The sequence below is a fragment of the Mercurialis annua genome, linkage group LG1-X (assembly GCF_937616625.2).
Source record: "Mercurialis annua linkage group LG1-X, ddMerAnnu1.2, whole genome shotgun sequence".
Classification (NCBI taxonomy): Eukaryota; Viridiplantae; Streptophyta; class Magnoliopsida; order Malpighiales; family Euphorbiaceae; genus Mercurialis; species Mercurialis annua.
In genome coordinates, this window is record NC_065570.1 from 489,376 (window position 1) to 506,863 (window position 17,488).

General features: G+C 35.9%; 1 protein-coding gene and 1 non-coding gene across 3 annotated transcripts; one reads left to right on the top strand and one right to left on the bottom strand.

Annotated features, from left to right (window-relative positions):
* Positions 1-5,621: 5,621 nt before the first annotated feature.
* On the top strand, positions 5,622-5,728 carry LOC126666359 (small nucleolar RNA R71). The gene has a single exon (XR_007637863.1). It is a non-coding gene; the product is annotated as a small nucleolar RNA R71 (small nucleolar RNA).
* A 10,385-nt stretch (positions 5,729-16,113) lies between these two features.
* On the bottom strand, positions 16,114-17,423 carry LOC126659595 (chaperonin-like RBCX protein 1, chloroplastic). 2 transcript variants are annotated; one of them, XM_050352901.2, is made up of 6 exons: positions 17,203-17,423; positions 17,020-17,114; positions 16,695-16,812; positions 16,558-16,574; positions 16,415-16,481; positions 16,114-16,336 (listed from the first exon to the last, which is right to left on the bottom strand). In XM_050352901.2, the coding sequence occupies exons 1-6, from the start codon at positions 17,342-17,344 to the stop codon at positions 16,326-16,328; spliced, it is 450 nt and encodes a 149-aa protein (XP_050208858.1). In that variant the 5' UTR covers positions 17,345-17,423; the 3' UTR covers positions 16,114-16,325. The 2 variants fall into 2 exon arrangements, with proteins under 2 accessions (XP_050208858.1, XP_050208852.1); XM_050352895.2 differs by having other exon boundaries at positions 16,419-16,481; positions 17,203-17,418.
* Positions 17,424-17,488: the final 65 nt, after the last annotated feature.

Here is a 17,488-nt window from a genome sequence, read left to right on the forward strand (position 1 = left end):
GTATTCCGAGACATTGTAGAGGAAGGAAAAGGGTGTTTGAAAGTGTATTTAGTTTTGAGTTTGGCTTAAAAATGGTGGAGATAGAGCTTGGAGAATTTTTGCTAGAAGAAAGAGAATGGAGTTCTTGGCTATGGAGTTTTTGATAATTAGGGAAAAGATTTTGGAGAAGAAGAAGTGTTGGAGTTGTTTTTGTGGTAAGATTTGAAAAATAGGAGAAGAGAGGTGGAGATCTTGCCATGTCATTGATCCTTGTAGGGTGTGTTTTTAGTTGAAGGGTCAAGATTTAAGCCACCTCATCAATCCAAGAGTGAAAAAAAATCAACCAATAACAACATTTTAAAAAAAAATGTACTCCTCCTCATTAAAGGGGGGAGCTCGAATCGAGCTCCCCCTTTTAATAGCCATGCTCGAATCGAGCATGGTCTTGGCCATGCCATGCTCGATTCGAGCATGGACTTTGGCAAGCCATGCTCGAATCGAGCATGGTCTTTTCCAGACCATGCTCGATTCGAGCATGGTCCTTTTCAAGACCATGCTTGAATCGAGCTCCCATTTTACGAGGGAGACTTCGATACGAGCCTTTCCGTCCAACCTACACACTAAAAATCAAACACACCGGCGTTATCTCGAACAAAAAAAAACAACAAAACAAATGAAAAATAAACAACCATTAACACACTAAATAATCTACCAACTAAAATCAAACAATAACAATGAAAACATGAATTCGAACCTCTTGGGAATGCCTCCCAAGTGCGCTTGTTTCAAGTCGAAAGCTCGACCATCTCACGGTGGACTCATGTAGGAGTTGTGAAAGATATCTCATCTTCCACCCGATTCGTCAAGGGTCCAAGATATGGTTTGCACCGGTGGCCATTAACCTTGAAAGTTTCACCTTTAGAATTCTCCAATTCCACCGCACCGTGATTCGCCACATTCCGGATTTTGAATGGGCCACTCCAACGAGATTTCAATTTTCCCGGAAACAACCGCAAGCGTGAATTGTAAAGGAGTACAAACGAACCAACCTCTAAGACCTTTGGGGAGATGTGAGCATCATGCCATCGCTTCGTTTTCTTCTTATAGAGCTTGGCATTCTCATATGCCATGAATCGGAATTCATCTAACTTATTCAATTGAAGCGATCTCTTTTCCCCCGCCTTCTTAAAGTCAAAGTTCAACTTCTTAATAGCCCAATACGCTCTATGCTCAAGCTCTAGAGGAAGATGACACGCCTTCCCATAAACAATACGGAATGGAGACATCCCAAGTGGAGTTTTGTAGGCCGTCCTATACGCCCACAATGCATCATCCAATTTCAAAGACCAATCTTTCCGGGATCCATTCACCGTCTTCTCGAGAATTCTTTTCAATTCACGGTTCGAAACCTCAACTTGGCCACTCGTTTGGGGGTGATAAGGTGTGGCGACCCGGTGATGCACATTGTACTTCCTCATAAGAGCTTTAAATTGCCGATTGCAAAAATGCGAACCACCGTCACTAATAACCACTCTAGGAGTCCCAAAACGATTCACTAGCCGCTTAAGAAAACTCAACACCACTTTAGCATCATTAGTGGGCAAAGCCTCTGCTTCTACCCATTTCGAAACATAATCCACACATACCAAAATGTATTGGTTTTTGAATGAAACCGGAAAAGGCCCCATGAAATCTATACCCCATACATCAAATATTTCCACTTCTTGAACCGAAGTCAAAGGCATCTCGTCTCTTTTTGAGATGTTGCCTACACGTTGGCACCGATCACAATGGTCAACAAACTCTTTGGCATCACGAAATAAAGTTGGCCAAAAGAACCCGCTCTCAAGCACTCTAGCGGCGGTTCTAGCCGAACCATAATGTCCGGTCTCATGACATGAACTCAAAATGGGCATCATTTCCCCCAAGGACACACATCGTCTCAACATTCCATCACCACATATTTTAAACAAGAAAGGTTCATCCCACAAGTACCTTTTAACATCGGATAAGAACTTCTTCCTTTTGTGGGATGTCAAGTCCGGAGGCATGACTCCCGATGAGAGGTAATTTGCAAAATCGGCATACCATGGTGTCTCCACTTCCCGAATCATCATAAGCGTTTCGTCCGGAAACCGCTCATTGATCTCCACACCAATAGGAATTGGTTCCGGATTCTCGAATCTCGAAAGGTGATCCGCCACCACATTCTCCGTACCTTTCTTGTCTCGGATTTCTACATCGAACTCTTGCATGAGAAGAATCCAGCGAATGAGCCTTGGCTTTGCAACTTGCTTAGTGAATAGATACCGTAAAGCGGCATGATCGGTGTATATGATGCATTTCGACCCAAGCAAATATTGTCTAAACTTGTCGAGAGCAAAGACAACCGCCAACATCTCCTTTTCGGTAGTGGTATAGTTGAGTTGTGCTCCCGCCATAGTTCTACTAGCGTAGTAGATCACGTGCACCCGCTTGTCCTTTCTTTGCCACAACACGCAACCCAATGCTTGGTCACTAGCATCACACATTAGCTCAAAAGGCAAACTCCAATCCGGAGATGATATAATGGGAGCGGTCACAAGTGCCTCCTATAGCTTCTCAAAAGCATCTCGACATTCCCTTGTGAAGTCAAACGACGCATCTTTTACTAGCAAACTTGTCAAAGGTCGAGCAATCGACGAAAAATCCTTAATGAATCGCCGGTAAAAACCCGCGTGGCCCAAAAATGCCCGAACTCCTTTGACCGTAGTCGGAGCGACTAGTTTTTCAATAACCGCCGTTTTTGCCCTATCCACTTCAATTCCCGCCTCCGATATCCTATGCCCGAGTACAATTCCTTCATCCACCATGAAGTGGCACTTTTCCCAATTTAGCACTAAATTTGTCTCCACACATCGTGCTAAAACCCGCCTTAGATTCGCTAAACAACCATCGAACGAATTGCCAAACACGGAGAAGTCATCCATGAACAGGTAATATCTTCAATCATATCGTTGAAGATTGAGGTCATACATCTTTGAAATGTGGCGGGTGCGTTGCATAGTCCGAAGGGCATTCGCCGGTATGCAAAGGTACCGTAGGGGCATGTGAAGGTCGTCTTCTCTTGATCTTCCGGGAGGATTAATATTTGATTGTAACCGGAGTACCCATCAAGGAAACAATAAAACTTGTGTCCCGCTACCCTTTCTAACATTTGATCGATAAATGGCAGCGGAAAATGATCTTTTCGGGTTACCTCATTGAGCTTCCGATAATCGATGCATACACGCCAACCGGTTACCGTCCTTGTGGAGATTTGCTCTCCTTTTTCACTCTCCACCATCGTCATACCGCCCTTTTTAGGAACACATTGAATGGGACTAACCCACTCACTATCCGAAATCGGGTAGATTATTCCGGCGTCGAGGAGCTTGACGATCTCTTTGTGCACTACCTCCTTCATATTCGGATTCAATATTCGTTGCCTTTGAGCCGACTTCTTTGACTCGTCTTCGAGATTAATCTTATGCATCACAATTTGAGGACTTATTCCTCGAATGTCGGAGATTTGCCAACTCATTGCTAACATGTGCTCTTTCACCACTTGCACAACCTTCCTTTCTTGATCCTTAGAGAGCTTGTTTGAGATAATTATCGGCAAGGTCTCATTCTCCCCAACAAAAGTATACCGGAGGTGTGGCGGAAGCGGCTTCATTTCAACTTTCGGGGGCAACTCCGAAGATGGTGGAGTCACACCATTGCTCTTGTTTAAACTTTCCGGCTTCGGTTCATCCTCTCTAGTATACTCATCATCCCCCGACTCGGAATGAAACGAAACTTGAGAGATTTGTTGAGGACAAATTTCTACCCTCTTTGCTTCGTTCAACAAATGCACATTCTCCCGGAGTTGCTCTTCCACAATCTCATCAATCACATCAATTCTCATGCAATCCTCCTCCTCGATGGCATTCCGCATCACTCTCTTCATATCAAATTCCACACTTTCCTCATCAATTCTCAAGGTGAGCTTGCCGGCATGAACATCAATGAGAGCACGTCCGGTGTTCATAAAAGGGCGACCAAGAATCATAGGACATTCTTTATCTACCGCATAGTCTAAGATCACAAAATCCACCGGAAAGATGAATTTATCCACTTTAACGAGTACGTCTTCCACTATCCCATACGGCTTTTTGAGAGAGTGATCGGCAAGTTGCAATACCATCGAGGTGCGCTTTACCGGTTGATCACCAAACAAAGACCTAAAAAGAAACAATGGCATCAAGTTAATACTTGCCCCAAGATCACACAAGCAATTTATAGCATTCATATTTCCTATAGTGCAAGGTATAGAAAAACTCCCTCGATCCTTAAGCTTTATCGGTAAGTTGCTTTGGATTATGGAACTACAATGCTCCGTGAGCGGTATTGTCCCACCTTGCTCCCAACTACGCTTGTTCATAATTATGTCTTTCAAGAACTTTGCATATTGGGGCATCTCCCGAAGTGTATCCGCCAAGCTTATATTGATTTGCAATTTCTTGAAAATCTTAAGGAACTTGTGAAATTTTTCGTTTCCTTGAGCTTTTCTTAACCGGCTTGGGAATGGAACCGGTGGTACAAACGGTGGCGGCGGTGGTGGCCTCACATAGGGCTCTTCAACCTCGATAACCACTTCCTCACATTCTGTTGGTAGTTCTTGGCTTGAGCTTGCTACATCAACAATCACTTGAGGCTCATCCTCCTCAACAACATGCTTCTTCCCATTGGCTTTCTCAAGGTTTCTCCCGCTTCGGAGCTCTACCGCCTTAACTTGCTCTCTAGGGTTGTTTTCCGTAGTGGATGGCAACCCTCCTTGAGGTCTTCCTTGAAGCGAAATTGCCATTTGAGAAATTTGAGTTTCCAAATGATGGATAGTAGAAGCTTGATTCTTCTCCCTTTGCTCCATTTTCTCTAACTTCTCTAGCACTTTGGAAAGCACATTTCCCTCATCCGTATTCTTTTATGGTTGGAATCCCGGAGGGTGTTGAGGTCTACCACCATAGTTGTTTCCTTGCCCTTGATGGTTATGATAAGGGCCTTGATAAGGACCTTGTTGTTGGGGCCTATTTCCTCCTTGGAAACTAGGACCCGCTTGTTGATTTGCTTGCACATTGCCTTGGCCCTCTTGATTCCTCCATCCGAAGTTAGGATGGTTTCTCCACCCCGGATTATAGGTATTCGAGTAAGGATCATTCCCTTGGCGTTGACCTCCCACATAATTCACTTGTTCACTCCAAGTTTGACCTGTGACATAGCACTCATTACTTCCATGATTGAAATCTCCACAATGCTCACAACCTACTTGGACAAATGCAACCGGAGCATTCTGTGGACCCACTTGCTTCTTCAAGGCATCAACTTGACTTTGTAAAGAGGCATTCATGGCTTTCATCGCTTCAAACTCCTTGGATTGGTCAAGTGTCATTAATGCCTTTTGAGCCGGTGGTCTTCTCCTTTCCGAGGACCAAGTGCTACTCACCATAGCCAATTTTTCAATCAACTCATTAGCCTCATCAAGCGTCTTTTGCATCAAAGAACCTCCCGCGGCCGAATCAATGGTAGATCTTGTGATCTCACCCAAACCATTATAGAATATTTGAAGCACATGTTCCCTTACAAGCCGATGATGAGGTACGTGCCTTTGGAGATCCTTGAACCTCTCCCAAGTTTCATAGAGAGATTCCCCCTCATATTGGTAATAATCAATGATGTCCTTTGTCAACTTCGCGGTTCTCCCCATCGGAAAGTACTTGTGAAGGAAAGCTTGAGCAAGATCCCGCCAATTGTGGATTGATGCATTAGGTAGTGATCGAAGCCACAAGCTAGCCTTGTCTCTTAGTGAGAACGGAAACATCTGAAGCTTGATTTGATCGGAGGTGACATTATGGAGCTTGAATGTGTCCAACACTCCCAAGAACTTGGCTATGTGTTCATTCGGATCCTCACTTGGTAACCCAAAGAATTGGCACCGATTCTCTAGGAGTTGAATCGTGCTAGGCTTGATCTCAAAAGTAGCCGCGGTGACCGGTCTTGCAAAGCACCCATAGGTAGCATTATCCACATCCGGGAGGAAGAAATCCCCCAAAGTTTGTCTTTGTGCTTGATGGCCTTGAACTTGAGGGTGATTGTCCCCTTGTTGCTCTTGCCGATTCCTCTCATCGAGTGGAGGAGGCGGATGTTGCCTCACTCCATCGTCTTGAGGGTGATAATGCTCCTCCTCATAGTTATCATCCCCATGTTCCATGATAACGGGTATACGATTCTCCCTTCTCACACTTCTTTCAAATCTCCCGAGGTTGTCTTGAAACGGTTCTAGCGGAAGATTGGCCCTTCGTGTATTGTGCATACACTATAGTTGATCTCCTACACAAACAACAACAAGCAAACCACGCGTAAATCCGGAAAGAAGCAAAAACAACAAAAGTGATAAAAACAGAAAATAAAGCTAACTCGACCGAACAATAACTAATTTCAATCAATCAATAAACACTCGTCACTCCCCGGCAACGGCGCCAAAAAATTGTTGAGCAAAAAGCACAACTTGTAATAATCCGGAAGTCGGAATCGATCCCACGAGGAGTGAATCTAGAGCAATTGATGAGAATGAACTTTAGTTGCGATTTAATTCGTTTAGCGAAACACGAATGGTTGAAGTTCAAGTAAGATTAACGCTAAATAGGCACTAAAAAACTAAACTAACAATTCAAGAAACTATAATAAGAACGAGTTTAATCAATAAGTAAAAGATGTCTAGGGGTTGAAATCATTCCTAGGTCATGCATACATGGTAATGGATGAATTGGTATCTAGCAAGGGCCGAGTTGTGCCTAGCGCACCGTTCCCGCTCTCTCGAGCCTCTAAGAACGACAAAATCAATCATCAAGTAATCAATTAATGCCTAACTCACTTTCGTGATACTAAACAAAACCAATTACCCAACATCAATTAATCAACAAACTCAAGGTCACCTAAATCCTAATCCACTCTCGTGGTATTACAATCTAGGCTTCTAATTCCAAAGTCTATTCACCTAACCATTTCTCAATGAGTCAAGCAAACACTAAATCATGCATTAGATAGCTAGGCTAACACAAGCATTAGGAACTAGAATTAGAACAAGCATTTAACCAATCAACCATACCATTTAACATAACAAGAAGGAAATCATCTCAACCCCCAAACATGGGGGATTAGTTACACATTCCAAGAGCTAAATTAACAAAATGATAAATGGAAGGCATGGGTAAAGAGTACTTACAATAAGATGAAAAACCCACAAATAAGAGTTGTAATAGAAAATAAAACTTGTTCATTCAATGAAGCTTCAAAGATCTCAACAATGGTGGAAATATAAAAATCTGGAAATTCTATTGAAGAAGAAGACTAAAATTTTTGGATTTCTAAAATTAGGAGAAGATTCAAAAGTACACTAATAGAATAAAGTCTAGGGAAATCTTCTATACCTAAAATAGAGATAAGGCTCCTTATATAGTACTTACAAAAGAAGGAAAAAGACAAACAATCATTTACACATGTGTTGGGCCCAAAATAGCAAATTAATAAAGTCTTGTTGCATCTTGAAATAAGATTTCCCCACTCCAGCAAGCCCAAGCTCGAATAGAGCTCCTTGGGCTAAATGAGGAGCCCGATTCGAGCTGCCATTTTCTGCTCCGGATCTCGATCTTCAAACCTTCGCAACTCGGTGTAGAAATGTCCGATTGAGTCGATTCTTGAACCGTTGGAAAGCTTAGGACGTCTAATTTATCTTTCATGAAGATCACGAGTTCATTTGAGGCTTCTAGCTAGTCCAAATTGGTCAATTAGTGCCCAGGGGTCAGCTTTTCAGATTTGCAAATGAGCTTCCGCATCGCTTTTGTCGTCTTTTCCAACTTTTGCACCAAAATGCTTCCGCAATGCTCTTAAGTACCTGAAATACTAAAACACGTATTAAGGCATTCGAAATACCATAAAACCGTGATAAAACGTTAATAAAGCATGCGGATACGACACTAAAGATAGGAGTAAAATACTCCTATCAGACATGCAAATCATATTTATGCCACGTCGGGCCCACATAGACTTTTCGTCTCGATGCCAACAGTTTCATTACTGTTTCTCACATTTATCTCGGTATCTCAATTACCCGAGAGGCATCGCAAAATAACCATAACAAGCATGCATTTCAAATACGTAAATATAAGCGATGATAATTATACAGAGTTATAACGTGACAGTTCATCGCAAAATAAAAGCATGCTAAAAGTTACGTCTGTCTAGACAATTCTACTGCAGCGCTACGATAGAAAATATTTACAATACCACTACGCCAAAACAGAGACTTCACGGATCAAGAAAATGAAGTCTCGCCAAAAAGACAGTCTACGTACGTAAAAAATGGTACAACAACGGGGTCAGATTAACTGGTGAGTTGACATCTTACAAACACACATTAAATAATTTAACACGTTGCAAAATAGACATATTTAAATATTTACTACCGGTTCAATCACAGAAACGTAAAGCTTTTAAATGAAATGTCATTTCTAATCCATTTTTCTCTAAGTCTCCTTTCAGACTTAGGCTAACAAACTAGTCGGCTGAACCCGTACATTCGCTCGACTCTAGTTTATTTTTCCACAATCCCTTACAGTTCTAAACCTTTCTTTAGACTGTTTCCAACTTATCTCATAGACTCAACGACCGATAACATTTATGTTCCATGACGCCGTTAGTCCTTAAATTAATCGCCCGAACTCTATCGTTCCATCGCCGTTAACTTGTTCGGGGTTCTAGACCGTCGTCTTAGAAGCTCTCCCGCAATGTCTGGATCGTTGTCTCAGACTTCTAGACCGTCGTCTAGATTCACACAGCCATTCCACTTTACTCATAAAATAAATATGCATGCAATAACTAGTGATCACATAGTCCTATTATAGCCCAAATAGGATGGTACGTTTCATAGACTCATTCCATAATAATTTTATTTACTCAAAATAATAAATATATGATATATTTAAAATGCTTTATGATATTAATTTTCACAATAAACTAATAATAGTAATTTTATTACTTTAATGTATGCATGTAATAATGCAAACTCACAGACTGTCGTTCCACAAATTATTTTACGTCACGCTAATCCACTTTTAGCTCCTCGGCATTTATTCATTCAACGCCCCGTGAATGCATCACATTCCGAGATTGACCTTTCGTCAATTCTTTTAACGTTAGATAATCATAACGTTTTCCACTAATTCTCACGATCGCCATCGTGGCCCGTACATACACTACGTATCGGGTTCAATCTTAGGGATCCAATTAAATTCAAAATTTGGTCCATTCTAAATCCTTAGGTAAATTTTACCATTTAACCCTTTCGGAAAAAATTTCATATTTTAAAAATATATTCGGACCTCTTTAATTTCCATATTCCAAAATATCATTATATTCAAATCTCTCTTTTATAAAAATAATATATACATATATATATATATATATATATATATATATATATATATATATCCTTTAATTAAAATTTTCCAATTTTAATTAAATAAATCATTATGTCCAACTAATTAATATTAATCCATTTAAAATACAAATCTTTTGGGTCTAAGCCCAAATTAAAAGTTTAAAATCTTAAAAACTTTTAATTAAACAATTCAAAGCTTCACTTGCCTTTCAAATCCACCAAAATTCCATTTAGGACATATTAGTCCTTATACTTTTAAATCTTCCATTTTAGTCCTTTTAACCAATTTTTAATTTATTACTTACCTTTTAATTTTAACCTTGGGTCCAAACTTATTTAGTTCAAGTCTAAGTAAAAAGTCCAAAGTTCTAAGTCCAGAATCTATTTTACGGTTTTGGCCCCACTTGGCCCCGGTCCATATCGGTTCGGTTTTAACCCGACCGAGTCTTGGCTCGGGAAAACAGAGCCACCGTGCTCCGTTTACCGGCCGGTAGTGGTTCGCCGACCACTACCCCACTCTCTACCACCTATACCAAAATTTAATCAATCAATTTCAAACACAATGAAATTTAATTCTACCAAAAATATTTAATCCACACTTGATTAAATATCACAACACTAATTTCACATTATCAACTATTTTAAACAGTCATTCATTCACCAAATAATTTTTAATAAAATTATCAAACTATTCGGCCAACATATCAAATCACCACTTAACAAATTTTTCAATAAACAAATATCTCTATAGCATGCTTATTAGCTCAACATTAAATCAAGAAATTTAAAAGTGCATCTTTTTCTTTAAATCATAGACTAATTCGGCTTATAGCTAAAATTTAACATTTCAAACATTCAATCCACATAACATATAAACATGATCTCAATTAACATTTGATCACCAAATAAATCATGCCAATTACACAAGAAAATTATCTATTTTTATTTCTTATTTATTCGGCCAACAAAATTTATCATTTAAACAAATTTTCAAATATTTACTTCCTAAGCATACATTTACACCATTTCATGCAATTCACTAGCAACCTTATTTATCTTGCATAATTCATACCAAAAATTTCAAGTTTAACATGTAAATCACAAACACATAATTTCAACAAATACCCACTAATTAATTTTCACAAATTATACATGCAACATTGAAAATATATTCGGCCAAATCAAAATTTCACCAACACATTTTATAAATTCCTACCATTAACCACATTTCAATATATCATCTAATACAACCTAAATAGCATGAAAATTTCTATAAAACATGTCACAATACCAATGGAAAAAAATCATAATATAATTCGGCATTATCAAATATACCAAATAACTTCTATTTTAAAATCTTAACTACATTTCACATATTTTCACCCATATATCAAACTTCAACACCAAAGTCCACACTTAAGTTATTTTTAAAAATAAAAACCAATTAATTCCCTTTTAAATCAAATTATTGTTTTAATCAATGAAAAATATAATTTCTCCCTAATTATTTCGGTACACTAATTTAAATACCCAAAATTAAATCTTTTTCCCACTTTAATAATTTCATAGCCAAAATAATTTAACTTGTAATTATTTTTAATTTCATTGTTTTCGGCTCCACCGAAAATATTAAATTTTTAAACTTTAAATTTTGTAACCATAAAAATTTTCTCAAGAAATTTGCTTCATAAAAATTTAAATCTTACCTTTTGAATTTATAAAAACCTTCGGTTTTTAAATCAAAAATTTAACCCTTTTAACTCATTCCTTGTAAATACTTAATCTTCTTTAAAAATCACTCTTTAATACATAATAACCCTATTTTCAGCTTTTTAAGCTTAGCTACTAAAACTTGTTAAAGTTGGAATTTTTTTAAAACACAACTACTTTAAAAATTTTAAATTTTCCAAAACCAATCTTTACCCAAGTTTTATTCTACTCTTTAAACCCATAATCCATGATTGCATGTAAACTTTAAACTCTTAAACCACAATTTTTGTTAAAACCGAAAATTTCCAAAAATAATCAACACCCACAAAATTTGATCTTCTTAAAAACCCATACTTTGAAAGAAAATCATATTTTAGTTCTATTGAATAAAATCTCCCACACAAGCACAAAGTTTCAAAGGAAAAATACCCCAAATCAAGAAGTTTACAAAAGAAAACACTTAAAAAAAACCTTTAATCTTACCTTAAAAGCTTGTGTTTTTAACAAAATTTTATGGGGTTTAATCTTGGTGTATTCGGCAAAGACAAGAAGAAAAGAAAGTGACTTTTGGTTTTTTTTCTAACTAATTCTTTCTACTCCTAAGAAAATGGAGAAAAAGAAAATTCTAATTATAGCATTTTGGATAGAAAAAATGTGGGGTCTAAGTTGCCTTTTTTATTTCTAATCATTAGTGCCACCATTAGTCATAACCTACACTACATGCAACATGACAAGTGTCTCATTATGTGTCTTTTCCCCACCAATTACTTTTGCCCCAAGTCAAATTAATTTAGCTTAATTAATTATTTTTATGGTTTTCGAGGTTCCGTAAAATCTTTCTCGAAAAATGTTTCCGCACTAATTTAATATTTTACGAGATCAAATCTCGAACAAATACATTTATAGTTTATTTTGTTAACGTTTTAATTATTTAAATCGATTTTATCATTTAATGGCCGAAAATTACGAAAATGCCACCCATGCACAATTAATCAATTTACGTAGCCATGCACACGTAAACATTTAAATAATCAATCTAACATCACAAATAAATCAATCACACGAATTTAAACACCGAAAATTAATTTCTAAGACGGTATTCCACCGCCGCTAATTTCCGATTCACCGCATTTCCAAAAATTCCATATTTGTAAAATTAGGGGTGTTACACACACACATACACACACACACACACACACACACACACACACACATATATATATATATATATAATGGTCAATTTGCACTTTAGTCCTTCATCTCTTTAACTTAAACCAATTCTCTTTAAAACTTTATATTTTAACTTAACAATTAATTATTTCTTTCAACTCAATTACGTACGTATTATTTATATCCAAATAAATAATACGATTCTAAAATTATTATTTTCCATCAATGATCTTTTAATTGCTATTCTCGAGGCTTAATTGACTAATTTACATTTTGGTCCTTGAACTTTTCAAATACGATTTAGTCCAAAACGCATCCGCGTCCAAATTTTGAACAGTCTCCGATTGACTTGAAACTTTTACCACAACTACTATAAAGTATTTCGCGAACCTTGGCGAAATAATTTCCGTCACGGGATTTATATTTTATTTTATATTAATTGTCTAAGTCTTTTCCTTCAATCCCGCTAATCCGCTCAATAAAAGTTATTCTAAATTCCCGATATTATTAAATTAAATCCGTCTTAACTTAATTCATCGGAATTTACGACACGTGGCATGACTTAATTATTTTTAAAATGTTTAGGGTATTACAATATTAATTATCAGAGGGTTGACTGTACAGTCATCCTAATTGTGATTAGTTAATACACCATTGTTACCGAGTAAAATATAATTATTTACCAACAACTTATTTGTCAAATATATCGTGATTTTAAAATTTTCCTGATTTGATCCATCATCTTTTTAAATGTTGTCAAATATATTTATATTTATTTTGTAGCTGACGTGCCGAGATATTGTACTTTCCGAATAGAATAAATTATGTACATATGAATGAACAAAGGATCACTTTACCCTCTCAACTTGGCACAAAGTATCAAAAACATCCAAATTGAGAAAACCGGATCACTTTTACCCCGAACTTGACAAAACCGGCTCAAAAATCTCTTATGTTGACATGACACCTTTATTGGAAAGTGAGTTTCTAATCATTCATAATTTACTCTAATTAATTTTATTTAAATATTAATTAATCATAATTAAACCAGGGGCCTTTTTAAACTTTTTCCATAAAAAACCTTTTTTTTTTATTTCCGGCGAGGATCCTCGCTGCAGAAGACGGTCTCAGAAGAACAGATCCACATGTAAATATTTTACAAAAAATTAGTTTTTTTTTGAAAAAAGATATAGAATTTGTGGGTTAATTTGTTATATATACAAAATTTGGGTGTAAATTTGTTACATATATTAAATTTGGGGGGTTAATTTGTTATTTTAAATTTTAAATTAAAGGGATTAAATTGTTTTTTTAATTAGTAGGTATTAATTTAAAATATTAAAAAAAATTAGGACTATTTTAAACCTTTTTCTATTAAAAACCAGCTTGAAAAAAAAAACCACCTTGAAAACCGGAGAGTGTATCTCACTCTCTTGGGTGAGAGTGGGGGAGAGGGGTTTTTGACCCGATTTTTCCAAGTTCAAGATAAAATTGATATCTTTTTGCTAATTTTGACGTTTTTGATACTTTTGGCCAAGTTGAGGGGCAGAGTAATCTTTTGTTCACATATGAATAGTATAATGCCACGACGGTCTAAACAAATTGTGCATATGATAACACTTGCCAAAAACTTTTTTTCCTCTTCCCTCTCTCTCAAATAGAAAACCCTATCCGTCAAGCGTTTCTCCTTTTGTTTTTCGCTTCGGTTGCCGTCAATGGTTTATTTTTGCCGTTGGCGGTAGCCATTTCTTTTTTATTGCTTTAGAATAAAATAAATGACCAACTCCTTTTCATCTTTTTCATTTTGGTTGGTAAATCTATCGACGAGTCGCATCAATTTCAATATATATACAAATAAAAAATCAGAGATGGATCAAGACCTTTCAAGATTGAAGATGAAATCGTTATAGGTTATATTAGTTTTTTTTATAACTATTTTACAGCGACTGTCTTTTTTTTTTTGAAAGTTTTGCTGTTCTTTCTATATGAAAGATTTGTTATTTTTTTATGAAGAGTTTGTGAGTTTTCTGTTAGACAAAAAAGGATTGGATCTTATTGTGTTAGAGCAGTTATGTAATTTTGATTTTATTTTGTAAAGCGATCTGCGAATCAAGGTTTATATCTTGTTCCATGTCAGGTCATTAGAAATGGTTATACCCTTTCTGAATTCTTACACCTATAACCGCTCTTATTAATGAAAGATTATTCGATTGTCAAAAAAAAATGATAACACTTGCAAAGATGATGGACTAAACTGACACAAATTTAAATTTATAATACACTTTGCATTGAGATATATTTGCGGGCTAATAAATATATTTCCTTCTTAATTACATATTTTTAATTCAATAACGGTCACGCTGTCTTGATATGAAATTTAGAACACATTTAATATTTATATTTAAATATTTTATTTCTGCTAGTAAAAAGTTAATATTTAATTATAATTTTAAACTATAATTTAATTTAAAGTGGGATCATAAATAAAAAAGTATTATAAAATAAATATAATATGTATCAATATCAATCAAATAAACATTACAAATATCTTTAATTTTTCCTTTCTCCTACTTTCTTCTTGTTCAATAAAGGGAAAAAGAAAACTATATTTTGTTCTCATTTCGTTATACATTATTTGTAGAATAAACTAAAACAAAAGGAACAAAGTCTCTGTTTTGTTAACTTTTTCTTTCCTCCATTCACAATCCTTCACTTTCTTTCGCTTTTACAAAATGTAAATTTGTACATTAAATTGTTTTTGAAATGCGACTTTTGGAGATGGCCGGTTTATTTTTCCTGAATCACAAATGTCATAACTTGAAAATTCTATGCATGGAAAGGAAAATTTCGCTGCCTATGATCTGTATTAGATTCCCTATAACTAACACATGTTCAAAGTACAAAAGGCATAATCTTCTAAAACAAATCCACAACTTTTCACTTTTTTTTGCAAATTTTATCAAAGCTTTTAATTTCAGTAATTTATCATTTTTTTTAATTCACAATAATTTAGCTAATATATATATATATATATATATATATATATATATATATATATATATATATTCTTAAAATTTTCACTTTATTTTGGTATTTTCTATTAATAATTTATAAGTAATTTCTAATGTATAATTTCACATATCAATTAAGTAATTGTATTATATAATTTATGTAAATAAAATTAATAATTAAATATTATTGTAGATGTTATTATTTGTTACATATTCGTCTAATATTAAGAAATAGACTTACAAATTTTCTAAAAAAAAATGATATGATCTTCACATGAGCTCCATTACTTTGAGTAGCTGGATACAGACTCTTGTCCCTCTCATTTACACCGTACAAAAGTAGAATATTTATACGAAGAATCTTCCAAAACAATAGACTGAAAATCTGTCCAATTTAGTGACAGAAAAGCCATAAAATTAATAATGCAAGTTAGTCACCACCAATAATTACTTAGATATTTTAGAATGAATATTCAAAATAGTAAGATTGCCAATTATAACTAAGATTTGTGGTATCTAAAAAAGGGGCAATGGGTAGTTTCTAATCATGTGAGTGTATTAGCATAGCAAGCTTGGGATTTGATAAAGTAGAGTTATGTTTTGCAAGATGCAGCAGATGTCCTGAAATTGTATAGATATTGTTAGCATTTGGGATGCAACTGAAAAAAGAGAGCATAGTAAGTTGGTCTGAAATTCTATAGATATTCTAAAACAAAGTTTTACAAGTTAAATGACTCAGAAATAATCTGGCTACAGAAAGCAGATTTATGCTGATTGCTGTTTATGTAATTCATATATAAAATTCAAGAAACATTTATATTACAATTTCAATTGTGTAGGAGAACAGTACACATAGATAAACTGAGGAACAGAAGAGGGTTGGGTGTGATCAGTTCTCAGTTTCTGTATCCGCATGACTTGTTTCCAAAACATAATCTCTCATCACCCTAGTGTTAGAATCACCAACCATCTACAAAAACAAACTCCATTTTCATTCCAGTATCCATCAGAAGCAGGGAAAATGTTAGAAAGTAGAACGATTACTCACTCACCTTCTTTGATAATCGCTCCAAATTGTCCCATTCAAAATCATTTTTGCAGTAAGCAGCTCGTACCTGCATATTCAGATTGCTGCTGTGAGAGTTAAAGAAAGAAGCAACTGAAACATCCCAATCCAGTCTATAAACTGACCTCTAAAATGCGCAGAGCTGTAATGTGGATTCCATATATAGGAGACAGTTCCATAGCGGATTAAGGCATGTTAGTCACAAATCCATAAGGACCATAAATAGAATCAGCATATAAGTTGCGTGGTGTATAGCATATACCTAAATTCTTATGATTTGAAGATTCCCGCATCAAATTGGCACAGAACTCGTCTCCATCGTTTAAGGAATGCGTAGCCATAAATTCCATCAATTCTTTGTGTGCCTCGGGGTTATAGCTCTGTTCTGGGAGCAAATGTTAGCTCATAATAAGTATACATATCTCCTAATATATGCAATCTAAATTCCAATTATGGCCAATGTGGGCCTAGATTGGATGGTTAAGACATCTCTAAGTGCATTCAAACTCCGCCTCCGTAACAAACAACTAACAATACCATTTTTGACCAAAAAAAAAATTCCAATTACGAGATTTAGAGAGTGAAACCTGAAGCTGAGAAGTGACAATCCTAACAGCAACATAAGTGAAGAAATTATGCAGATTTTGTGCAGCCTTAGCCTCCGGCGATGCTTCTCCAAATCCTTCATTAGTTATAAACGACCATTAATTAATTACCAAGAAACAGACAGAAATATATGCTACAGTAAACCTTTAGGACAGAAAACCCACCAGGAACATACATCTTTTGACAGCTTAATCGGGTTGACCGAGCTCTTCTTGGATTCTTCCATAACCAAGAAGAGTAAGCTTGACTGGATTTCGACGGGTAAAACGAGAGCTGAGAAATTGCAAGAATGGCTGAGGTTTCCATTCTTTAGAGAAAATAGAGCAGTAGAAGATTTGGGGGGGTTGAACCATAAAATATCTTCCCCACATCACATGCTTCAAAATATCTTAGGACCCACAATTTGTTTTAGCTTGCAATTCAAGCATAAAAATGGTTTTGGGTCGGATC